This window comes from Lissotriton vulgaris, chromosome 6 (assembly GCF_964263255.1).
Source record: "Lissotriton vulgaris chromosome 6, aLisVul1.2, whole genome shotgun sequence".
In the NCBI taxonomy this organism is placed as follows: domain Eukaryota; kingdom Metazoa; phylum Chordata; class Amphibia; order Caudata; family Salamandridae; genus Lissotriton; species Lissotriton vulgaris.
This window is the reverse complement of record NC_141694.1, coordinates 704,592,160-704,619,950: the sequence shown is the minus strand read 5'-3', so window position 1 is coordinate 704,619,950 and position 27,791 is coordinate 704,592,160. Positions and strand designations below refer to the sequence as shown.

Genomic DNA, 27,791 nt, shown 5'->3' with positions numbered 1-27,791 from the left:
CTGACATTTGACCTCCCTTCTTGATCACACAGCAAGTTTGACAGGATAAAAAACCTTTCCAGTTTTGCTCAGACAACCCATGATTTCAAAAAATATAGACAAAAAAAACTAAATCCATCTTTTCGTGCTCACTGTCCGATTTAATTCCTGCTAATATCGGACTACAACTAATGGAGCCATTGGCAGACCTATACCATTAAATCTGCAATCTATTTCTGCCTACTAGCCTGGTAACATGTGACTGGAAAAAAGGAATGGTCATACCGCTACTGAAGAAACCTACATCAGATCTTTTGGTGCTTAGTAATTTTAGACGGATATCTCATTTGCCCTTTCCAGTGAAAATACTGGAAAAACTATTTATCAGAATTATCTCAGACCATCTGGGGAAAAATTGCTGTTAGACCCAGCTCAGTCAGGTTTCTGACCTTCACTTGGCACCAAATCTGCTTGGATACCATCCATGGACAGTCTACGTTTCACAGCTGACAAGGATATGTTTGGTAGTCTTGTTTTACCAGATCTGTCAGCCACCTTCGACAGGAGTCGATCACAAGATTTTGATATCAAGTCTAGCGGAGGTTTACCTAATAGGATAATCTCAGCAATGGTGTGGCACATACTTTAAAGATCGCTTGCAAGCGAAACATTCGCCTCCTTTTTGCTCCGAGTTCAGGGCAAGTAGGCTTGGAGTGCCAAAAAGTTCACCCTTGAGCCCCACGCTGTTCAATATATATTAGCCCGCTGGTTCAAATGCTCTGTAGTCAGTGAATCGGATTTATCAACTATATGGATGATACACAGCTCGTCATCTCATTAGATCACTGTCAACCAGGATCCTTTTGCAGCAAACATAGCTCGTTAGAACCTTCAGCACAGCGCGAAAATTCGCGCCGCGCTGAAGGTGTTAAATAGCTTATAAATGAACAATAAAGAGGTTTCAAAATATATCATCAGATGAGAAACCACTTTTTTAATAACTCAGAAGTGTAACTGAAACAAAGATGTTAAAGAGATGGAAAAAAAATCAGGACACTTTACTTGGTGAAGTGAAAATGATAGATATTTGCTGAAACCCGATGTTCAAGCATTGTTTGTTCGCAAGTTTAATCAGTAAAACTAAATGTCGGTCGGAAATTTTGTAGCCATTTTAATGGATGTCCGGTCTGTGACAGTGCACTACCAAATTATGCTTTAGCCATATCTTTATTAAAAGTGAGTGTTTAAACATTAGATGAGAAACGTTCTAGCCCGTTCCAGACGACTATGCCGTTAGTAACCTAAGAGGAAGTCAGAAGTCATGTGTACCCATTATGTTGACTAGAGTCTTATTAGGGCCACTCTAACTGTGCAATTGTGCGTCTTTTTTGCATGTTTGTAGAGTTAATGCATTTGCCACATAATCCATCAACTGCTGCATAATCTGTAGATTCATGTTCTAATTTCATCTCAATCTCATTTTATGTTAAAATCTGCAGGTCCAATATTTGCCCTTATTTCTAAAAAGTCCCATCTGCCATTTCAGCACAGATTAAAATGAGGATTCAAGATTTTAGCGAAATGGAGTTCCTTTAATTTAAAGGCTTTACAAACCCTTCAGCAGAACAGAGAGTTCCTATCTAAACCAAGGGACAAATCCAATATTAGAAACAGATGTCCTGGCACCAGTAGTAACTGGTATGAACTAGTGTGTGGACATCACCATTCATGCTTGACACCATGATGCATTTTTTCAAAGTTCTTATAATTACGGCCCGGAAGATTCTCCTTGGCCCTCCGGCAAGCGCAGATTTTGACAAATTTACTAGTTTCAGTAGGAGAAACAGTTAGGCAATGATTCACAATTTACCAGGAGAGAAGGCAACTATCAGATCTTGCGATAGACTGCCAAGCATACATTTGTGTGCTGAAATTATTTTCAAGAAGAATGCGCATTTACACAATAAATCCACACTATAATTTGAAAAGGTTTTTATCAATATAACAAAGCCTGTTTATTGTGCAGAATATACAAAAACGTAACTGTAGATATAATCAATATGGTGAGCAAAATGAAAGTAATACAGGTAGATAACACGAAAACTGGCAACATTATTGACTGAGAAACATTTGAAAAGAAGGTTACTCCGTGTAAATAAATATATTATGCTAAATCAAGCAACTGTACTAATAAAGTCACATTCACGCATTACTACACACGCATTACTTCAGAGCAAATTTCTAATTTACGTTTATTACCCCAACAAAAGTTACATGAGAAAAACGCTTTTACTACTTCGCAGATTATTTGTAACAATTACTTTAAAAATGGAAACAAATCTTCTAATAATCAGATATCTGGTTAAATACATTTGCTTCAAGAAACGCAAATGAAAAAGTGACAAGGCATGAACCGTACATGCAGATGTGCACACTATAATATACTATTCATTGCCATGTTAGTGGGAGGGGCACCGTGAATCACTTCGGGCTTTGCCTTGTGTCATGGCACATTCTCACACTCAACAATGGTAAACTCTCCAAAGGACATCACAGGAACTCCGATGTGTTCCCTGTAATTATCGCCTTATTCACCATACGGAATCGTGTAAAACAAAAACATCTATCTGAAGCTGGTCGCTTTCACAATGTGGCATATCCAGGTAATCCTGCACTGCGTGGAAGGAGCAAAAGGCAGGATTTACCTGGAGACGCCACATCAGGGAAACGATTGGCTTCACAAGGATGTTTTTGTTTAACAAAATGCATGTGGTGAATAAAAAAAAATGTGCAAGAAACCCATCGGAGTCCTTTGGAGAATTTGATCAGCAGACATGAGAATCCACTCTCACACGACAGAGCACCTGACCCGTTAGGGCCTGCAGCACCGAGTGGGGACTGTGGCTGAGAAATGAATACAAAATCATATATAATATATACACACGCGTACAGTTTTTTTTAGGGTTCAGGTTTCATTCCAGCTTATCTTCTTGGGTCAGTGTGGTGCATGGCCTTAGCTGGGACCGAAAGACCCAACAGTCAATTTAGGATGTTACATCCACAATAATAGGTTACTGCCATTCAGATGGAAGATGTACAATTCAAATGCATTTATCAGCCCATCATTACGTTACAGGTGGGTGAAAGCGTTTCTGTTTGGCAGTGCTGCTCACACCAATATCTGTCATTTCCTAAACTTCCTCTAAAATACTCACAACCCCAACATGAGATCAACGATGGGACCTTTCCATTGCCATAGCAAAAATCTAACAAGACTGTCCAGTCATTTAAGGATTAGTCTCATTAAGTAAAACAAGGGTAAAAATTCAAACAGCAATTCTTAATAACTGATTTCCAGAGTTGGGTATAATTAATTTTCAGCATTTTTCAAAAATATAAAACCATTACTGTTCGCCCACATAAATAGAATATTAATGTGTTCATATAATCACCATAGACTTTAAAAAAACAATACTGTCACAAACCATCTCTAAGAGCACTGGTTTTAGTCTTTAATACATACTTCATTATTATTATTATTTTTATTATTAGTTTATTTCGGATAAATTTTGCATAAAACAAGCAATGCATTTTGTCAGAATCATCCCAATAAAAGCACACATGAAAAACAAAGAATAATATAGAAATGTAAGAATAAAAGCTTAGACTATCATCAAGGTGCATGTGATACTGGAGATTAAATAGCAGCTTTAGTAAACATATATCAATTTTATTTGAATAAAAAAAAAGATCACATTGCAGTCCTTGCTTATCAAAAAGTGCCAGAGCTGAATAGAGATTAGATAATAGTCTCTTGTGAAAACTCCCTGTGGGCTCTAGTAAAAGTGGGATGTTAACAACTGGAGCATGCCGGCATCCGTGAGCTCGCCTCTTCCACGTTTCCTTCGGAACTGTATGAGCAATGCTGCATGAATTTATTTGGATACTGCGATAACTACTTCACTGGTGTATGTGCGCAGAACTCCTAGTGTGGTGGTACACTGCCTAAAACTCAGAAGCTAGCTTAAACCATATCCCAAGTGGACGGGCATATGCACAGCAAAAGAAGTCGGAAGTGATGAAAAGTTTCTTCTGCCTGATTGAATGAAGGACATCTTCCCTTCTTTCTATTTCGTTCTTTTCTTTCTTTTGCCTTTTTTCATTCATGCCTTCTTGCAGTCCTGCTGTCCTTTTCCCTTATCTCTTATTTAACATCCTTCTTTCTCTTTCCTTCTTTTTCAAATGGCATTTGCCATCCAAAAAGGTAACACATCTGCATGTAAAGTAGGAATTTAAGGCACTTCATACACTATGTTCGCTGCATCCTACAGCTGTACTTATAGAAACTAGTTAACGTGTACTTACAAAGCTGAATATTATATTGCTTTCCAGGCAGCTTACATCACAGTGTGAGACTATGCCCCTAGGGTTATCAGTATAGGAGGTCTCGAGATCCAAGGGGAATTGCTAAGAACAGACAGAGCAATCTTTAGGTTGCTCGATAGCTAAATTGAGGACACAACTTTATATTTAATTCCTTAAAATCGCACAAAATAGAAAAATGATAGTACATAACACTACCAGACTCTTTAATAATACAAACAACTTCAAGGCGGGCCTTGGTTTGCTTTAAATTTTAAAAAATTTTTTACAAAACAAGATTTTTTTTTCATCTCTAACATGCACCGAGAATTACAGAGAGCCGGTGATAACGTACTGTTGCCATGGTAGGAGAACTGCAGACAAGTGCAGAACAGGACCTAAGTCAGTAGTGTCAGGGTAAAGCCATACGTGTAGCTGTAGGTAGAATCAGCAATTTTCGGCACAGAAATGACCAGGCACTGCTTTGTTATCACATCCTTTCTTTGCCTGAGGAGCACAGCTGTTCTTACCAATACTTTGCTTTACGCACCGCAGTCAGTCTCTGCAATCTGAACCAGATGGATACCATGCACACAAGATTACTCACTCAAATATGTCACTGAAGCAGATGCTTAGCTTGCTACAAAATGTGCTTATATGGTACAAATGCAGCAACACAATTCTGACACCTCCTCCACTGACTGGCATGGCCGGGCCTCATTAATGTCGGATTTTTCCTACTGTTCATCTAGGCAAAGCCAATAGGTGTGGCCTTGACTTATTGTGTATGTTTTTATTGGTGCCATTGGCACTTGTATGTGCAGTTTCCACGACACATGTGGAGGCATTTTATTGTGTATGTTTAAAATGCTTTATATTACGACTAATAATCCATGACGGCTAAAACCCTATATAACCTGTCAGTCAGGCTAGCCGTGTAAACCTGTAAAATATATAGTGCTCTGCAGTCTATGGCCTGAGATTGTGAGATGCACGTAACTTGTGTTTTTCCACCTTGTTTTTTCTGGGTATATGCACTGTCATAACATCCACTTGGAAGAGAGGATGGAAACATGAACAAGCATTTACAATGCAATGGTTTCGCCTTTTGAAAAGTTTGAGCTATTGGCATTGTAAATGACAAAATTTGTATTTAGGTGTTGGTTTTGAAAATAAATAAATAAATGGCATTGTCATTTACAATGCCAATAGCTTAATCTCTCGCACATGGGGCAGGGCCATAACTAAAATGTTGCATTTGAGTAACTACACCGATTTTAAAGAAAATGATATAATGTTACACTTAATTACATAAAATAGGGACCCGCCATTTAACGCTTTATTTTTAGCCCAAAATGATTCCATGCAGTGCACCTAAAATTCTAGATTTGACAATTCTAAAAAGAAATGCGGACCAGCAATGTTGACAACTATCACTCCATGGTCCATTCTAGACACAGTACTACAAAATTCCTGCCAAACAGTACACTATATTGACCAGGGTGCAATTAGCACCACAACTATCGATTCCAAGTGACCACAGAAAAGTGATACACAATAAAATAAAGTGTGCACACGTTCAGGAAAAAACAACAGCAGGTATTGCTGTGCCTAGATAAAGTGCTTAGTCACAAACACTTATTTTCATAAGACAGTAAAAGAGTTATAAAAGTTTGCAACGAGACAGTTAGACCGACTGGCTAAATATTGTTAGTCATTTAACGACTTTGAAATGAAGACTCATTTGATAACATGGTTTAAATACATAAAGTAGCACTGCATTAACATGGGCATAAAACTTTAATTTATGGATGCCTCTATTCATGATCCAAAGACAAGTGACAAACCCCCTCAACTATAAGAAATAACACAAATCAACCATGTTTGTTAAAGACAGCGAACGATCCTCCCCTGTGCGTGGGTAAATATATCAATGATTGCACAAACTTATATTGAGAAACTTTTTGACTCCTGCATGTTATCAACCATCCCTTTATGCAAAACAATTACATTATCAAGCACTATTCATGCATTGGTAACAGCACAAAGCAATATTAATACCAAAACAGAAATGTCATGCCCAACAATCTGGTGGTAGTGTACGTATACCATATAGAAGTACATCTACCATAAGACTTTATAGTCACGGCTGGTGATGGCAGGTAATGCCTGGGAACCACTCAAATAGATATTTTACATAAATTAAACCATTCTCAGATTTGTCTTTCTAAAAAGGTTTCAAAGCCATTCGAGATACCCATAAGGTCTGGCTTACAAGAGAGCAATTGGCTTTGTCAATGTTTTTTTGCCATTTTGTACAGCAGCATAGATGCTGTGCAGCATGGCTGACAGTAAAGAAAAACAAACAGCGATGGGACGCCGGGCCAGTGCTGGCGGAGCAACATGGACAATGAAGGGTGTGAGGTCAAAAAAACGATATGCTGCAGCCAGCGCAATGTTACTGCATGTCGGTGGCAGAGAGCAACAAATAAAGGGAGGGTAGGAAACAACAAAGATAGAGGGCAAGTCAGGGGCAAACCAGACAAAAGAGATGTGAGGGCGTGGTTGGAGAAAGCATGTGGACAAGAGGGTAGGCAAGCTGAAGGACAGCGGAAGGAGGCTGGAAGGGATAGGGTAACCATCAAAGGAAGGAGGGCTTTGGGCAAGAAACAACATGGACAAGGGAGGAACACAGGGGGTAAGAAGTAGCACACAAGGGAGCCAGCTGAAAAGGGTGCACTCTGGTAGAGTGCTTAAAAACGAAGAAAATGTAATTTTTTTAAAAATGAGCTTAGGAAGGACGCAAGTAATGCATTTATGCTCAAGGGAAGCAACAGATACGTAAAGCGGAAGGAAGCCTTGCAGCTGACCAATTAGAAGCAAGTAAATGAGAGTGACCATGAAGCAAGCCAATGGTAAACAATGGGTGGACTCCAAGCCTACAAAAAGCAATGAGGAACGGTGTCAAGACTGATTTGCATATGGCTGGGTCCAAATTGGGGTGGCATGGTGAGCAAATGAGCAATGGATTTGACCCAGATCTCTTGACTGGGGTTGAATGTTTTATTTGTTCCACATTCCCTCCATCATTTGTGTCTCTTGATTACTCGCCCCAAGTGCGCCGGGTATGCCCAGACGTGGGTTCCAGGCTCACTGTGCCAGTGGATTCAAGTTAGCCTGGCTGATGAGGAGTGATACCCCAAAATCGGTCTCAGAATGATTGTTTCTGGTTCGGGGAGGCCCTTGCTTAGCAGTTCGGGATGGACTGTTCCCATGAGGCACAGGATCAAGACTGATTTGCAATTGGCTGTGTCTAAAAAAAGGTGGCACGGTGAGCAAAAGAATGATGGATTTAACACAGAACTCTTGACTGCGGGTGAATGATTTGTTCAGCATTCCGTCCTTCATTTGTGTGTCTTTTGCTTAAAAAGAAGTGCCCTGTATCACAATAACAGAGGCTATATGAATAATCCGAGCAAATAACAAACGTCTTGCAGTATTTCCTTATTAAAACACATATAAACTTATTACAAAATAACCAGCATAATAAATCAAACAAACTAACTAATTTTCTCTAAGGATTATTTCTGATCTGGAAGCAAGGACTCGTTTTACTAGGGTTAACTCATACTACTGACAACTGCAGGTGACTGCCAAAAATGCATCACATTCAGTACTAAAATTCTTTCCAGGCAAATAAATAGAAGGGTCAAATCTGGTGGGGGGGGGGGATAAAAGATTAATGTAAAAGAAGTCCTGGCACTCCTGAATTCAAAAGTGTTTGAGATGCTGGATTAAATGATGTTAGTCCAATTATTCTGCTGTACTAATTGCACAATGTTCTTTACTGAATGTGAATTGGTGGGTGGCAAGAAATCGCAAACCGAAAAGAAAGTATTTTTACGTTAAAATGTCCAAATTACTTGAACTTTGGAAGTAAAACGTAACATAAAATTATGGCCATCCGCAAAAAGAGCTGCTTTAACAGAAGAGCTCCCTTCCCACCAACGTTATTGTTGACAACAACTAAATACCTCATTGATTTTGAGAAAATGCAGATCTTCCAAATCCAGGGGCTCAAATGGGTGGGCTACGAAAATTAAAGGAAGAGCACAGGTAGGAAAGCAATGACATATGCAAAGGCGTAGGAGACTATCAGCCCGATTCATCAAGCAAAATTGCGCTCACAAAAGGGCCAGATTCTGAGAATCTGGCCCTTTGCGAGTGCAATTTTTGCATTTGGGATTCATCATCCCAAATGCAAAATTCGCTATTTAAGAACTCGCAAATTTGCGAGGAATAGCATTTAAGGAATCTCTATTAGAGATTCCTTAAATGCTATTCTTGAAACATTTAAAAATTGCGAATTCGCAATTTAGAACCGCTATTTACCACGAAGTCAAACCTCGTGGTAAATAGCGAAAACTTAGAAAAATGCATTTAAATGCATTTTTCTAAGTTGTATGTTACACACATGTTGCATGTTACACACGCACATGTCCTTTGGACATGTGTGTGTCTAACATCTGTTTAAATTTACATTTCAGGGGTGTTACAGGGTGTCCTTTGGACACCCCTGCACCCTTGAAATCGCAATCTCATTTGCGATTAGGCCTATAGGAACGAATGGGGAGTTATTCCTTATTTGCGATTAGCAATTAGCTAATCGCAAATAAGGAAGCTGTAGGAATCGCAAAAAATATTGCGATTCCTACATGAATCCCGTTTTGCGAGTCTGGAATAGTGATTCCTTATTAATCGCTATTTCAGACTCGCAAAACTTCACAATGATGAATCGGGAAGTATATTTTTGCAGTGGGGTAAGGGGTTGATATCATTACACGGACATCCTTAGGGAGAACTAAACCCGGGGTCTGACACCTTGACTTGACAAACAGGCCGATTTTAGATGAGGCTCAACACCTCAGTGGCTGCAATTAAATATTCATCAAAACAAATGTCATAGAGACCCCTCAGAGCTTACTCCTCAGGTGACACCACATCAGGAAGACTTAGATGATATGAAGCATAACTTACCAGAGTCTGTCTACCATTGTTCCGCCTCTATTTAAGAATCGAGGTGGGGGAATACTATTCCCTGCGTCCACCACAAACATCTAGGGGAGATATACCACACTACCCACCACAGTTCCTGTACACAGACATATGAACTTATAAAGCGATCAATATATGCTATTCGCTCTGCTTCCGAGTGCATATTTGTAGAGAAGGTATAAGCATGGCCACTAGAAATATGTTTTTCAGCATAGTTATATATCGTTCGCATTTTTCACATAATTCATCTGCTGCGTAATCTGCAGACTTTTTTGGTGTGTTTCTAGCTCAAAAGTTACTGAAAAATTGCTAATCAGTGTTTGTGCGCCCTTCACAATGGTTAACTGGTCATTTTTCAGTTGCTTATTTCTGTGTGTGGTAGTTAAACTGGTACTAATGAGAAAATATTTGTCAGGAAAGTATTAATATATGTAAAAATTGAAAAATAAAGTAATACCAGAAAAAAGTGTTGCATACTGCCACAATTTGCCTTTTCGTTGACCCCTTTAGTCAACCATGCTGCATCATTTGGTTCTCCCCTGCAGCATAATTCCAGTGGCCCCATAAATAAGGTAAAAAAATAGCAAAGGAAGCGTTGACACCGATTTAGAAATACGTTTTTGGAGTGACATGGTGAACTGCCTTATCATTGCAGAAGTGGAAGGCCTAATCCAAGCCGACACCAGCAGCACACGCTGCAACAAGCCAATTAAGTGCAGAGCGGTAGTGTTCAGCCTAGATCCATAACAGATATCGGGATAACCACAAACATTGATCCATGTATAAGGAAAATTATATAGACTGCCAGAGGTTATCCAGAAAATCTTTAAGGAATCCAGTCCTTGAGGATATATGCTGGCCACCGTTTCGGGTACCGGGGGTAGAAGGCTTGAACTTTCTGTAAGCTGAGATTCTGCTTGCCAATATACAATATTACATTAAACGCGGGCACCGATAAGAAAAAACAAAGGGTTTAAAAGAGCGGCGCAAACACATTAATAAGGGATAGAGACTGAAACGACTGGCTCTAATCCTACCTGTCAAAACGCCAACAATGAAGTCATAAGCAAGAATGGACACTGGCATGATCTAAGACTAAATCCTACCAGGCGTTACATACTTTAAGATTAGTTACTCTTTCTTTGATACGTATGTCCTTAGTACATTTAAACGAGGACTGTGCCTCTCACCGTTCAGAAGAACTGATTTACCACCAATAAGTTTACCTAAAGCTCTGTAAAATTCAACTGCCACCAAACTTGGCACTAACTCAACGAAAAAAAAATTATTCAGAAGAACATAAGAGAATTTAACAACGGATTTAAAACTGGATCATTCGGCGAACCATTAAAGATGAAAACAGCTGTAAACTCAAGGGACTACATAATGACCGTGACACATGGAAAAAAACGGAGGGAGGTAAGGAAAGCAAACCTTGAACACTATTGCAACCTAAATCAAGTTCAAATTGCTAACACGGGTGCAGATGGGCACTGATTTTGCAAGGACGATGCGCCCGATGTACAGCTCAAGATGCCTACATTCACTAATAGCTGTACGAATAAGTGAATGGGTGCACGTAGGCCTTCTTTTACATCGCTGAAAGCCGGCACGTCCTGGGTGCTGTAAGAACTCTCCGGGTTTACTAACAGCAGGACGATTGCTAGAGGGTGCTACAACACAGCAGCTGTCAGCATGCACTTAGCTGGCTTGGTACGCCGAGTATCCTACACTGCACAGATGCTTCGTACAGGTTAGGTTTCAAATAATTCGGCTGTTAACGGGTACCCTTCCTATAAACGATGGGGAAACGAATAAAACGTTTCAGGTGTGCTACTTACACATATAAAATGAACATGGAAATATACCTCCACTTCACCATGGCTCACTCAAAAAGAAGTGGGCACCAACCAGCTATGCAATGCGTCACACAAACCAGCATTAAATATCTTCAAAAACTCTTGCAACCTGGAGCACTGTGACCACGGCTCTCAGACTGCCACAGTTAGGAACGAAACTCAAATGCTTTTCCAACTTTAAAATTTGTAGTGGAATGCCCACGAACTGCTGCAAATCTGGAGGGAACCGAATAGGGAGTGGGTCTGCCACTTGAAGAACCAGGAGCTTCTCTCTTGGCTAGTACATATAGCCAATTGACTTCAATAACAAAGCCTCACACTTCGGTAGCCTTTCGCCCCTCTCAAAAAAACTGTCATGCAACATCAATATTGCCTGTCCTGGAGGCCTCAATGACCAAAGGTACATGAGGAAGCAGGGGGACCTGGGTGTACCTAGTGACAACAGCAAGTGTAACATATGTAATCGACCAACATCCCTGGAGCCTGGCTTTGCTGATGCTCGCGACGTTGTTTATCGAGGGGGCACTCACCTGAGTTCTGGTCCCGGGGCCACAGGTAGTAGGTGGCCGGCACGACAATGAGCCCCACGAAGGAGGTGAGGAAGTAGAAGAAGGTGTTGCCGCTGTCATCGTACTGGAACTGCTGCCCAGCCATGGCGGCTCCTCCGAGGTGAGGGGAGCAGGGCAGGGGGCGCGCGCTCACTGACGCAGACCCGGCGCCGCGAGCCAACAACTGCCCCAACTCACAGTAGAGGGGAGGAGCCGAGTCGACGCTTGACACGCCTTTCTCGCACTCCGTCACAAACGCCCGACGAACGAAAAGGCTGCAGTCGCACCCAAGCAACCGGCTTGGCTTGTGTCTTCAGTGGTAGCCATACTAGAATAAGTCTTACGTCACTGTTTGGTTTCTTACTGTTGTCAAGCTGTGATAGGGTAACCCGAGTAAAAGACTGGTAAAAGGCTGGTTCCTTATCTTCACGGACTCGGGCGTTTAAGGCTTACTTTTCCAGCCCCTTTGCCCACTTCGCTATATCACAAGTCATATTCTGACACATTTTGTTTTGAAATGACAGAGTTCATAATTCAGCAGTACTATAACCCACCGTTCTAAGATGGCTGACAAATTTACGCACTGACGATAGCACGTTCAACGGCAGATGTTGGTCGCGTCCAGCTGCACCTACGTAAGCCACACTCTTGAACACATCAGCATGTAGTATTCAAATGAACAGGTATTTATCAATGACGTCTGCTGATGCAGCATAGTTAGCACAGTGACGATGGTACCTTCCCCTTCCGCTTCCGAAGAGAGGAGTTAAGCAGGGAGTGGGGGGAGATAAGAGGAAAGAGAGCGAGGCACCGCAAGTTGTCCGAATCGGAGCCCCATGCTGAGTGTGTCGGCTGTGACGCTACTCAGGCTGGTGCCACTTAGGAGGACATATAGCTCCTCTGGGGGCCTCCGGTTGTCTGCTTCTGCCATCACTGAGTATTGCTATACAGAACTGTCTCAGTATTTTCCTAGTGGACGTTGGGACAGTAGAGATTGTAGCGGACCTAACCTGGTGACTGTGGGGCCATTCTGAGTGTACTTCGAGCTCTCTTCAGGTGCTCATACGGATGGCACTGCGGCCTTCACTCGGTAGTTGTGTCTGTGCCTCACGATAAGGCATCTGATGGGTTTCCGGAAATGGGGAATTGCATTACCTACATAATGATGCTTTAGAGCTGATAACACGCACACCAACATATAGAGATCGCGATCAACCCTGCCCTTGTGCGTGTGGTTGGTTTTAAAACTTAGTCTGTAAAAACGTTTCATTTTTTAATAAATATTTTTATTGCAACAATATTACACCAGCAGTACATCATTAATAGAGTATACAGAAGTAATTCTATGTCAGGACAGGAGGCCCCGATTATGCTTTTCTCATTTCTTTATAAGGAAATGCTCAGCAGCCAATAAAAATCACAAAAACTACAGTACCCATGAACACCAGGTACAACCATAGAGTATACAGTATAAAAGGACCTAATGACAGTCTTTCTTCCTCTTTCTTTGCTGCTCCGCAGCCAGTTAAGTGCTTCTTTCCTTATTACTGGTATATGCATGATTTTGCAATGTTGGTTTATTACTGAGAATTGTACTGTGCCTTACATTGTTTTGTGTTTTGTAGAGTGGAGCGGGAGCAGTGTTTAGCGGCTCGCACCGGCAATTTCCGGCGTCGGTGCATAGCGCTGGTTAGAGACTGTCGTTCCTGACGTCGTTGCCTGTCAGGAATATTAACCCAGTGTGACGCCTTAGTTCTAAGAGAGCTGGGGTAGTAATTTGGAGCATAGGCATTGCCTAGAGTGTGTTTCTTTGGTACAGCAGGCCTTCTCCCTCCACATTTAATCACCCTTTGGTCAGGTTTGTTCCTGGACTGCTGGCTTGCTGTGGGGTTCCTCACACTCCCCCTGCATAGTGCCTTTGGCATTTTTTGATACCGCTAGTCATCTTGTGGGCATTACTGTACACCTAGTGTACCATGGAAGATTATTACTATGATGATGATGATGACTATTATTATGGGGAAGAGGACTCTGGTTCTTTCGAACATGATTTAGTTGAGGAATTGGACAAGGGTATCCAACAGTCAGTGAATAAAGCGCAGGTGCGTGCCATTAATCCACTGAAGCGCCATTTGAACAAATATGCGCAGCAACAGGGTTGGCTACCTGCTTCAAAAAAGTCCTCAAAATCTCCTGTTAATCCCCACAGGTCGGACTTTCAGAAATTGGCTAAAACTTTGGCAGCTGAGTCTTCCAAACCTTCTGTGAGTTTATCCTCTACTCATCCTATCACTGATTCTGATGACGCTTCTTCAGATCATGAGGGCCCATCCCCTAGGAAGAGAATGTGCAAAGAGCATTTCGTGGATGCTCCAGAGCATCCCCCTGTTCTGACCTTTGAACCTGCGGATATAATTCACCCGCACTCTTCGTCTTGGTTGCCTTCGCCTGCAGTAGCTGCGTATGTCCAGGCGCACATACGTCAGCCATTTGATAAGGATGTTCGGGCCAGGCTTCGCTCAGAATGTCCGAGGCCTGATCTTGCAGACCATTTGGCTGAGACGCCAGAAGTTGATCCCACAATGGTCACCTATTTAAAGAAATACGCAAAGGACCCCAAGAAGGGCCTTGATGGATCTTGGCGTTCTTGTCAAGATAAGTTGCTTGATTTACTGGGTCCCTTGACCAAAATATTAGATCTTGGGTTCCTCGCCAAAGAAGCTTCGGCTCTCGTGGACCCAGATGAATTAATTGAATGGGCGCAGAGGGCGATATGCCAATTGGGTAACACCAATTGTGCTTTATCCTGTGAGAGACGCTGATCTATTCTCTTGAAGTTAGACCCCAAGTTGGCTGAGCTCTCTACTTCTGAATCGGGCCCAGAAGCGCAAGGCCTTCTATTTGGCCATCCATTCTTGAAAGAATTGACTAAATTTGTTTCCGCATTCAGTGGATTGGACAAAGCACAAGCTTCATTGCGACGTGCCATGCGTCCGGTTTTTCCCAAGGCCGGACGACATAGAGGACGCTCGTTCGGCCGAGGTTCTCACCAACAGTCCCTTCAAACTCAAACTCTCAACGAGGAGGAGGTCAGGACTCCGAGTATTCTTCAAGAGCGAATTTCTATCCCTCCCGCAAGGGTCGAGGGCACTATGGAAAAGGCCGTTCAACCATGAATGCTACAATTAGACAGATAGTGAATGCGAATTGGCACTTACTGAACATAGAGCCATCCAAACCTAAACTTAAGAAACCGATGTTTGCTCATCGAAGAAACAAAAATCTAAAAGACTTTGTGGTAAGATCAAGGCACATAGGCACCTCTGAAAGGCCCTCTTTTATACAAAAATCGATACAAGGTGTGAACCCTGTGAAAGGCACTTCAAGATGTGGCTCCTGCCAATCCTGTAATGATATTATAACAGGAGAGACATTTCAGTTGAATGGACATAACATCACAGCTAATGATCTGTGGACATGTAACACTAGCAATGTGATTTACCTGCTCGTATGCCCTTGTAACTTGGGTTACGTGGGCGAAACCTCTAGAGCAATTAAAACCCGGCTGACCGAACATAGGTCAGCAATCAAGACTAAAAAATTGTCAGCACCATTAGTCGCACACTTCATGGACTTTCAGCATGCTCCATCCGACCTGCGGTGGCGCATTCTGGAAAAGATCCATATACCTAATACTAAAGGAGGAGAAAAGATAAGAAAGAAACAAGAAGTTTTTTGGATCTTTTCCCTTAAGACCTTCACCCAGGGCCTCAACAATGAATTGCCCTGGGAGAATGCAATCTCATGAATACTGTAACCAGTTTGATTAATAAGATCCCATCTATTGATAACCTGCCCCTAATTCATTCAGCATATGGCTATATATTTGATGTAAACATAATGTATTAATGTATACGCATAGGTTTTTGAAATGTTTAATTAAAGCGGTATATCAAGAATGTGAAATGAATATTATATTCTTACCAATAGAATGGTGTAACAAACCTGTAACTAGTTCGGTTGCAAATCTGTCACAATAGGAATTCAATAACATTAAAATCCTGTTATGATCTTTTTTACAGAATTTTGATGGTAAAAGTCCTGATGAAGGCATATTTTGTATGTCGAAACGCGTCGACCGGATGCCATCTAACCTCTTTTTAATCTGCTTTGTGAATACATATGTATCATTATATTGCTATTTTTATCAATTATGACTAATGCACTAAATTTTAATATTTCTTTTTAATCAAATTAAAAAATATACTTTTCTAAACTGAACTAGTTTGTTTGTTGAATCTATTGTGTACTTTCCTTAGTGTATGCCTGGGAGTGTTATTTTTCATACATTATCAAGACTCCAACACTTCAGGTGAGCCTGATTCCTGCTTGCGATGTGGTTTTGGGGGGCAGAGTGCAGTTTTTTCTACAAAATTGGCGCTTGATCTCCAGCGATGCATGGGTGCTGGAAACTGTTCAAGGTTTCAGGATAGTGTTTTACCAGCCCCTGCATCAGGCCCGCCCTCCCACTCCTTTACGTTTCTCCCTTCAGGATCAGGATTTCATTTTCGAAGAGATCGCCGTACTCCTCAAGAAGGGGGCGATTCTTCCCACTGTCCGTCATCCAAAGGGGTTCGCCAGCGCAGTGTTTCTGGTCGAGAAGAAAGGGGGCGGATCGCGCCTTGTTCTCAACCTGAAAGACTTCAACGGAGGGGTCATTTACAGGCACTTCAAGATGGAAGGCATCCATCTGTTGCGGGATCTTCTTCGCGAGGGGGATTGGATGGTACGGCTGGATCTCAAAGATGCATATCTGTCGATTCCAGTCTACGGCCCCCATCGTCGGTTCCTCCAGTTCCTTTTGGAAGGGACTTTGGTACGAGTATCAAGTTCTCCCGTTCGGCCTCTCGTCAGCACCTTGGTGCTTCACGAAGCTTCTGAGGCCGGTCGTGGAACATCTCCGAGCTCGGGGTGTGCGTCTGATTATTTATTTGGACGACATTCTACTTCTGGCGGATTGTCCTCGCCAACTCCTGACTCATCTGGAGTGGTCCATCGACCTATTGCAATCTCTAGGTTTTCTGGTCAACATACAGAAATCCGTTTTGACACCGACGCAATCGATAGATTTTCTGGGTTTCAGGATCGACTCCATTGCTTGCCAGCTTCTCTTACCCAACCAGAAAATTCGATATATCAAGAGGGAGTTAACTTCCGTTATTTCCAGACGGACTGTGTCATTGAGATCGTTGGCACGTGTAGTAGGGCTGTTGGCATCCTCCATTCAGGCGATCTTTCCGGGTCCTCTGCATTACAGAGCAATGCAACGTCTGAAGATCCAACATCTCCAGAAAGGTCTCAGATATTCGGATCAGATTCCTCTGTCAGAGGAGGTGAAGTGGGAGATGCAGTGGTGGCTGGACCACATGGAGGCTTGGAATGGTCGGGCCCTATTCGAAGCGTCGCCGGAACTAGTGATAGAGTCTGATGCCAGTCGCTGGGGTTGGGGAGCCCGGTGCGGTCCTGTCTCGACGGGGGGTCGTTGGTCTCCTCAGGAACTATCTCTCCACATAAATTGCCTGGAACTCCTGGCGGGTTCCTTTGCGATCAAGTGCTTTACTCCACATCAGTCCAACTGCTGCATACTTCTCCGAATGGACAATGTATCAGCAGTCCGCTATGTCAACAAACTGGGCGGAACGCGGTCCAAGGTTCTAGCGGAGATAGCCAAGGATTTTTGGCATTATTGCCTGCGACAGAAGATCACTGTTATTGCAGAGTATCTTCCCGGCCGCAACAATCAGATTGCGGATTGGCACTCGAGGCATCTTCGGGATTTCAGCGACTGTAGGCTTCACCCTCGCGTATTTCGTTCTCTTCTTCGGAGTTGGGGCCAGTGTCACATCGACCTGTTTGCCTCTCGCCTCAACACCCAGCTTCCACGGTTTTACAGTTGGAGTCCGGACCCGCTAGCCCTAGCCACGGATGCTTTTCTTCAGGCTTGGCAGACGGCTCTGTGCTATGCGTTTCCCCCGTTCATGATGATACCCAGGGTCCTGGCTTACACCAAACGATATCAGGCGGATCTCATTCTGATTACTCCGCTCTGGAGGGCTCAAGCGTGGTTCCCGGTTCTCCTGGAGATGTGTTGCGCGGTTCCAATCCTTCTTCCCCAGAAGTGGAATCTTTTGCTGGATCCCCTCGAGGATCCGCATCCCCTGATTCTGTCCGGCACTCTCCAGTTGTTGGCGTGGCGGATTTCAGGGAACGCTGGTCAATCCCAGGCATTTCGAGCTACGCTTCCAAATTCATTAGTGAGGCCTGGTCTCCCAATACTCACAAACGATACAAAGGAGCTTGGAAGTGTTGGTGTGATTGGTGTGTTCAACGGGAAGTTGATCCCTCTTCAGCAGATGTCTCCTTGATTTTCAATTTCCTGGCATCCCTAGCCTCTTCAGGTCTGGCTTATAGGATGGTCAACAATTTTCGTTCCGTCATTTCGGCGGGACATGTCCAGATTGATGGTAAGCCTGCTGGTGAGCACCCTTTCATTTCCAAATTGCTTAAAGGTATCCGTCTCATGAAACCGCCGTGTCCTAAGTATGTCCATCGTTTTGCGGTTTTTAGAGGCTTGGCCTTCTAATTCTTTGCTGTCCCGCAAGCAACTATCGGCCATGTTGTTGTGTCTTGTTTCTTGCAAACGAGTGTCTGATGTTCAGGCATTGGACCTTGCGGGTCGCAGTTTTACGCCGGAAGGCGTTACATTTCGTCTTTCCAGACGTACTAAATCTAATACTGTTTCGATTACCTATCCATCCTTTCCCACTCATCCCAACCTTTGCGTTGTGCAATGTGTCAAGGATTACGAAGTAAGTACCGCTTCTTTACGTTCAGATATGCAGGGTCAATTGTTGATTGCTTTGCAGAAACCATTTCGCCCTGTAACCCCTGCTACATTAGCACGCTGGGTACGATGGCTCATGTCAGAGGCTGGCATTGATGTGTCTGTTTTTTTGTGCACATTCTGCACGTGGGGCGATGGCTTCTAAAGCTTTCTCCATGTGTGTCTCTCTTTTTGACATTATGAAGGCCGCAGATTGGTCTTCTGACTCTGTTTTCAAATCGTTTTATTATAAACCAATCGATCATATTGCTTCTGTGGTGGTGGATCAGCTTTGAACAAGCATAATCGGAGCCTCCTGTCCTGACATAGAATTCAAAATTTGCAAACATACGTAACAAGAATTTTCATTTCTATTAAGGACAAGGATGCAAGGATTATCCCACCCATTGTTATTGATTTTGCATTGTTATTTGCTGTATTCTTTATTGATGATGTTGAATATTTTCACATCCCTTGTTTCTCCCCCCCCTTGTTTGGATTCTTATATTCTTGCACTATATATGTGTATTACGGCTGTATGTCTCTTTTCAGGTACTGAACCGAAGTAGAGCTTTGCCGGTGTCATCCGTCTTCGTTTCCCTTTTTCCTGGTTTTGGGATCCAGTGTTCTTCTGCTGCCTGCATCCAGTTCGTTTGGACATCTGCGGCTTTCTTACTTCTGGTCCTGATGGTTTACGTTTGACTTCCTGTTTGACCTGAACTGTTCCCCGGCAAAGAAAGAGGAAGATAGACTGTCATTAGGTCCTTTTATACTGTATACTCTATGGTTGTACCTGGTGTTCATGGGTACTGTAGTTTTTGTGATTTTTATTGGCTGCTGAGCATTTCCTTATAAAGAAATGAGAAAAGCATAATCCTCGCCTCCTTGTCCTTCATAGAATTGAAAATTCTTGTCACGTATGTTTGCAAATTTTGAATTGACCAGTTGTTTACATTATTATTGTTTGTTATCCTAGAGGGTATGACATTACGGAAACAGTCAGGCGCGTAACACCCATTGGACTCAAAGGCTTCACTCCCCCAAACCCCCTCCTCCCCTCGTGTGTGGCTGCCCGGGATGAGACAGCTTCCCGGGCACACACACAGCCGCACCTGAGCACTTCACAGGTCTTTAAAAGACAATTTGCATGTTAATGAGGCTTCGTTATGGTTTCACTCCTTTTAAGAGTGGCAAGGCTTTTCTTGCGCAAAGAGTTACTCAAGTGTTCCCCTAAATTAGATACAATCTGCTATTACAGTGTGCTCCAAGGACGGGGACAGCCACTCATATCCCCAGAAATGGACCATTAACCCAGTCCTGTAGAGAAGATTGCAAAATGTCCTGAGCACAACTCCACATGTAACACAAAGAAGTCCAGTCAATCTTCTTCATCCACAACGATTTTATTCTTCTTGTGCAATAAAATCTTCTGTTAATCACAAATGATTCTCTCCAGATCACATATAGCCAACACGTGTTTCGTCAGTTCCGATGCCTCCACATCTCTGACTTCATCAGGGCTATAAATAAATTAACAAAATATTTCTGAGTCATACCAAGGAAATTCACACAGGATCACCTTCACCACAACACCCATGTGCTCAAAGGTGATCACAAAGTGAATCTCAAGTAACTAAAACAATTCATGATCAACACCTTAGTGCATTTCCTCATCCAAAGTTGGTCTTTTCAAAGAGGGGCAAAAATGTGAACACAAATCAAAAACCATGAACAATAACAATCAGTGAACATTGTGTATACACCTTACTCTTAAAATGTGTGTGAGACATAAATCTCAAAACCAATATAAAAATCCCCAGGCTGATGTTCCAAAGCAGACAAGCTCACCTATTCAAATATTCATCCACAGTCCAATTACAATATTTACCGTAGTTCAAGTTAAAAAATCTTTAATACCACAAAAGTGTTCTACTAGAACAAAATGAAGGGTAAAATATATCTAACTGTTCTATTCCATAACATACAACACACAATATCTTAAATTGTAAAAATGTATTGCACATCCTTACCGTCAGTTTATCATGTAGTCCCCATCCAGGACAATAAGTTAACAGAATATGTATAAAAAGAGACAAATTAAGTCTCCTTCCGTAGTCAAAAAGACCTGTATTTATACACCTCAACAACAGTCTTAATCAGTCTTATATACCTCTTCTCTATCAGCTACTTCTTTCCATATCATGGACCCGAAATATCCATTTATCACATTATAGTGTCTGACATGCAACCATTAGCAACACCACATATCTGATAGACCCAAATTAACTGTTCTAATACTTTAACTGGTTTCAGTAACCAATTCCCTTCATTGTCCAGCCTCGACAAGGTTAAATGCAAGATACCCCGTATACTCAGTTTCTCTCGTTTAACCTGTGCAAGTCACATTATTCCCTCATTATCCAGCTTCACCCTAAATATACAAATTCCCGTATATCTGTTCAGTCAATCATTAATTTGTATCAAGTTTCATCACACATGTAAGAATAACTCACCCGAGCAGCAGAGAGTGCTCCCCACTAGAAGCAAACAGCGTTGTACTCAAGCGCCATCTTAAGTCTCCCTTTTATATCATCTCAGTGGACAACCTCCGTATTCCCCATCTCATCCGCACGGACATCGGTCCACATTCTCCTCAAACCCGTTTGTGGGGGCCACCAAAATATAGACATACATTTTACTTTAAATCTAAAATCAGTTACCATCTCTGGTAAAACACGTATTTTCACCTTACTCAACATGGCCGCCAAAAGCTTCATACCCAACCATGCTATGTGTTTCTCGGAAGCTTCATAGTTTGAAGCTGTCATTCTTAACACAATGAACCTTTATTGCTATTTAACACTGTTCTGTGTATACAGTACCTGACAACTTTATTATTTAATCAATAAACACTGCTAGTACGGATGACTAGACATACTAGGGAAAAATCGCTCCTATATGTTTAAGCAAGTCCCTGCACGATCGTTCGTCCCTACGGTCATGCCATTCTTTACTCCATAGTAACCGCGTTCATTGCTCACCACTGTCATTCTTAACACAATGAAACTTTATTGCTAGTTAACACGGCTGTGTGTATACACTACAGGACAATGTTTTTGTTTAATCAATAAACACTACTAGTACGTAGGACTAGACATACTAGGGAAAAATCGTTTGGATGTTTGAGCAAGTGCCTGCACGATCCTTCGTCCCTATGGTCATGTCATTCTTTTACTCCATGGTGACCACGTTCTTTGCTCACCACTGGTCTACTGTTAATAATTGAAAAGGACATTCTCTATACTAAAGGACCCATTGACCCCACAGTTCAATAAAAACCAAACCCTTAAAAACTTCTCAATTTCTAATTGGAAAGTGACTCATCCAAAGTAAATTGTACCTAGTTCATTGTAGAGGTAAGTGCAATAGCCGGATAATTCAAAATTTCTTATGTACCCAGATTTACGGTAATACCTTAATGAACTCGTCCGCCTGGAACAATAACAAATATTTCCATTTCTTGTAGTCAGGGTTTACGTGACCATCATAAACCACTATATTGTCAAGAAAAGCGAAATCTGACCCAAACCAATTCTATGGGGAAGCGACCAAACATCTCTTCAAAAGCTAATATATTAAAATCACAGTACATGTTTTCTCATGTGCCATACAATGAAATAAAGCAAATAAGGAATGAGATTGATTGCAGATCAAAACATATCAATATATAAAAAAGTGAACATCCTCGTCAATGTAATAATATTTGAGTCCAGATGTCCTATTGGGACCATTAGCATCTTATTAGGAGATAAGCTTCTCTTTATCAAACATAACAAAAAATATGATTCCTATTCATCTAGTTGTCACACAAGGATATGAGGCTAAAACATACCCCATTTCCCCATCATATGGTTATCAGTTGTACTTCTATCCAACCACTTTTTAGGCACCCAGAAAATATTGCATTTCATGATCTAAGTTCAATCCATGTTTCACAGAATCCAAAGTCATGATCCACCGTGCCTCATTCTGTCGTAGTCTCAGCTCCCTATTCCCCCTCTTCTATCAATAGGGGTTGTTTGTAAACCATGAAATTTGAATAGCAGATGTTTACTCTGGGAATTACAGACACTGATGTGTTGCGCTAATGGGTATCTCATATCATTTTGTTTCACAGCTCTAAAGTGTTCAATAATCCTTTCCCTCATGGGTCGGGTGGTACTTCCTACATAGATCATTTTACAATTGCAAATCGAAACATATACCACATATTTGGTCATACAGTCAATGTGATTCTTGTCTTGAATATTAAAGGCAGAGACGTGGCTTCATACTCTGAGTAATGGTACGTTCAAATGTGGACGGTGTAGCATGTGCAAACTAGCCATAGATGGTATCAAGGAATTTGACTATAATGGCTCAAACATATTTAAAATCAAGAATCACATTGACTGTATGAACAAATATGTGGTATATGTTTTGATTTGCAATTGTAAAATGATCTATGTAGGAAGTACCATCCGACCCATGAGGGAAAGGATTATTGAACACTTTAGAGCTGTGAAACAAAATTATACGAGATACCCATTAGCGCAACACATGAGTGTCTGTAATTCCCAGAGTAAACATCTGCAATTCAAATTTCATGGTTTACAAACAACCCCTATTGGTAGAAGAGGGGGGAATAGGGAGCTGAGATTACGACAGAATGAGGCGCGGTGGATCATGACTTTGGATTCTGTGAAACATGGATTGAATTTAGATCATGAAAAGCAATATTTTCTGGGAGCCTAAAACTTGGTTGTTTAGAAGTACAACTGATAGCCATATGATGGGGAAATGGGGTATGTTTTAGCCTCATATCCTTGTGTGGCAACTAGATGAATAGGAATCATATTTTTTGTTATGTTGTTTGATAAAGAGACGCTTATCTCCTAATAAGATGCTAATGGTCCCAATAGGACATCTGGACTCAAATGTTATTACATTGACAAGGATGTTCACTTTTCCATATATTGATATGTTTTGATCTGCAATCAATCCCATTCCTTATTTGCTTTATTTCATTGTATGGCACATGAGAAAACATGTACTGTGATTTTAATGTATTAGCTTTTGAATTGGTGTTTGGTCGCTTCCCCTAAGAATTGGTTTTGGTCAGATTTCGCTTTTCTTGACAATATAGTGGTTTATGATGGTCACGTAACCCCTGACTACAAGAAATGAAAATATTTGTTGATGTTCCAGGCGGACGAGTTCACTAACAGTTATCACCGTAAATCTGGGTATCTAAGACATTTTGAATTATCCGGCTATTGCACTTACCTCTAGATTGAAGAAGGTACAATTTATTTTGGACGAGTCACTTTCCAATTAGAAATTGAGAAGTTTTTAAGGTTTTGGTTTTTATTGAACTGTGGGGCCAATGGGTCCTTTAATATAGAGAATGTTGGACATAGCTTATTAAATAATTTATTTTTCCTTTTTAATTATTAACAGTAGACCAGTGGTGAGCAAAGAATGCGGTCACCATGGAGTAAAAGAAGTACATGACCGTAGGGACGAACGATCATGCAAGGACTTGCTCAAACATAATCGAACGATTTTTCCCTAGTATGTCTAGTCCTACCTACTAGTAGTGTTTATTGATTAAACAATAACGTTGTCCGGTAGTGTATACACACAGCCGTGTTAACTAGCAATAAAGTTTCATTGTGTTAAGAATGACAGTGGTGAGCAATGAACGCGGTCACTATGGAGTAAAGAATGACATGACTGTAGTGACGAACGATCGTGCAGGCACTTGCTTAAACATATCGGAGCGATTTTTCCCTAGTATGTCTAGTCCTCCGTACTAGCAGTGTTTATTGATTAAATATTAACGTTGTCAGGTAGTGTATACATATAACCATGTTAATTAGCAATAAAGTTTCATTGTGTTAAGAATGACAGCTTCAAACTATGAAGCTTCCGAGAAACACATAGCATGGTTGGGTATGAAGCTGTTGGCGGCCATGTTGGGTAAGGTGAAAATACGTGTTTTACCAGAGTTTGTAACTGATTTAGATTTCAAGTAAAATGTATGTCCATATTTTGGTGGCCCCCACTAACGGGTTTGAGGAGAATGTAGACAGATGTCCGTGCGGATGAGATGGAGAATACGGAGGTTGTCCACTGAGATGATATAAAAGGGAGACTTAAGATGGCGCTTGCTTCGAGTGGGGAGCACTCTCTGCTGCTCGGGTGAGTTATTCTTACATATGTGATGAAACTTGATACAAATTAATGATTGACTGAACAGATATATGGGGATTTGTATATTTAGGGTGAGGCTGGATAATGAAGGAATAATGTGACTTGCACAGGTTAAACGAGAGAAACTGAGTATATGGGGTATCTTGCATTTAACCTTGTCAAGGCTGGAAAATGAAGGGAATTGGTTACTGTAACCAATCAAAGTATTAGAACGGTTAATGTGGGTCTATCAGATATGTGGTGTTGCTAATGGTTGCATGTCAGACACTATAATGTGATAAATGGATATTTCGGGTCCATGATATGGAAAGAAGTAGCTGATAGAGAAGATGTATATAATACTGATTAAGACTGTTGTTTAGGTGTATAAATACAGGTCTTTTTGACTACGGAATGAGACTTAATTTGTCTCTTTTTATATATATTATTTGTGGGTAACAGATTACATATTCTGTTAACTTATTGTCCTGGATGGGGACTACATGATAAACTGACGGTAAGGATGTGCAATACATTTTTACAATTTAAGATATTGTGTGTTGTATGTTGTGGAATAGAACAGTTAGATATATTTTACCCTTCATTTTGTTCTAGTAGAACACTTGCGGTATTAAAGATTTTTGAACTTGAACTACGGTGAATATTGTAATTGGACTGTGGATGGATATTTGAATAGGTGACCTCATCTGCTTTGGAACATCAGCATTGGGATTTTTATATTGGTTTTGAGATTTATGTCTGACACACATTTTAAGAGTAAGGTGATTACACAATGTTCACCAATTGTTATTGTTCATGGTTGTTGATCTGTGTTCACATTTTTGCCCCTTTTTGAAAAGACCAACTTTGGATGAGGAAATGGTGTTGATCATTAAGTGTTTTAGTTACTTGAGATTCACTTTGTGATCACCTTTGAGCACATGGGTGTTGTGGTGAAGGTGATCCTGTGTGAATTTTCTTGGTATGACTCAGAAATATTTTGTTAATTCATTTACAGCCCTGATGAAGTCAGAGATGCAGAGGCATCGGAACTGACGAAACACGTGTTGGCTATATGTGATCTGGAGAGAATCATTTGTGATTAACAGAAGATTTTATTGAACAACAAGAATAAAATTGTCGTGGATGAAGAAGAATGACTGGACTTCTCTGTATTGCATGTGGAGTTGTGCTCAGGACATTTTGCAATCTTCCCAATTTTTCCAGCCCCAGTAGTTCCCATTTGTCAAAACCCCTTAACTTGCACGCTTCTGCCAGTTAGTCACAGTGGGATCATGAATGAATGAATGAATGAATACCTTCTTCTATAGCGCATGGCTACTCTTAAGCATCCCAGCGCTGTAAGACAAAGGAAAATAAAGACACTATTGGAAAAGGTGCGTCTTTAAGCGCTTCCTAAAAGCAAGGTGGTTTGACTCATGCCTGATGACATCTGGGAGTGCGTTCCATTCTTTAGCTGCATGCACCGAAAGTCGACGGCCACCCATCCGGGCCAGCTTCATCCTGGGAACTACCAGCAAGTTCCGCTGGTTGGATCTCAGAGATCTCACTGATTGGTGGCGACGAAAAAGGGGATCCAGAATAGGCGGGCCAGCACCATGGATGGATTTATGCGCCATGCACATGGTCTTAAAAGTTATCCTTCCCTTGATGGATAGCCAGTGCAAGGATTGAAGTGCGGCTTTTGCTGAACATCTTTTAGGGACTTTCATGAGCAGTCGAGCAGCACAATTCTGTACAGATTGCAGAATTTTTATGGTGCCGACTGGGGCCCCCATATAGACGGCGTTTGCATAATCCAGCCGTGACATAATCAATGACTGGACTAGCAGTCTTCTGGCTTCGAATGGCAGAAGGTCTAACACTTTTTTTAAGACTCTCAGCAGCCCATAGCAGGTTGCGGCTACCTTTTTTGCCTGGTAGTGGAATCCTAAGGAGGAGTCTAGCCAGATCCCTAAGCTTTTTATACGAGTCTTGGGTGCTGGGGGGGGTCCTAGGCAGTGAGGCCACCAAGTGTCAAGATTAATTGGGGCCTTGTAACCTAGGAGCATGATGTCCGTTTTGGCCCCATTTAGCTTTGAAAAGGAGGAAGTCATCCATTCCAGAACCTTGGTGAGACACGGGGTCAGATTGTTGATCCCTTGATTTGAAACATCGTTCCTCACCAAGGAAACCACCAGCTGCGTGTCATCGGCGTAGGTAACGAGTTGGATTCCCCAGGGAAGAACCACCTCAGCCAACGGTCTCATATAGATATTAAACAGAGTTGGGCTGAGGGAAGAGCCCTGGGGGACGCCATGATTCAGTTGCAGCTGGCTGGATGACACCTCTCCCTCAAAGACAGAGAAGCTTCTGTCTGATAAGAAAGAATGGAGCCATTTGATCGCCACTCCCGAGACTCCTGTAAGATGCAGCCGATGCAGCAGAAGAGAGTGGTTTACTGTATCGAAGGCTGCGCTGAGGTCCAACAGGACCACCGCAGCACAGCCTCCTGCATCCACTATACCCCTAACTGCCTCCACTACTGCTACCAGGGCTGTCTCTGTTCCTTGTTTTGCTCTAAACCCGGTCTGGGTGGGTTGCAATCCTTCCGTGGATTCAATAAAGGAAGAAAGGATCTGATTCACATATTTTTCAGCTATTTTGCTGATAGTTGGTAATAGTGAAATAGGCCTATAGTTGGCCAGGTCTTCAGGGTCTAAGCTAGGTTTCTTAAGCAAAGCTCTGACCTTGGCCTTCTTCCATTTGGGGGGCACTACACCGGAGGCCAGAGACGCGTTGATGACCTGCGTTATCACAGGGCATACTGTCCCTGATACCTGTTTAAGAACTGCCGGGGGAGCAGCGTCT

The 27,791-nt window shown here is 41.8% G+C and overlaps 1 protein-coding gene across 1 annotated transcript in view; it reads right to left on the bottom strand.

Moving 5' to 3' along the window:
* SEC63 (SEC63 protein translocation regulator) overlaps positions 1-12,388 on the bottom strand; it is a 611,233-nt gene extending 598,845 nt beyond the window's left edge. Inside the window, exon 1 of the mRNA XM_086926685.1 lies at positions 11,786-12,388. Within this exon, the coding sequence (XP_086782811.1) occupies positions 11,786-11,909 (124 nt within the window). The 5' untranslated portion in view covers positions 11,910-12,388. The remainder of the gene's footprint in view (positions 1-11,785) is intronic.
* Positions 12,389-27,791: the final 15,403 nt, after the last annotated feature.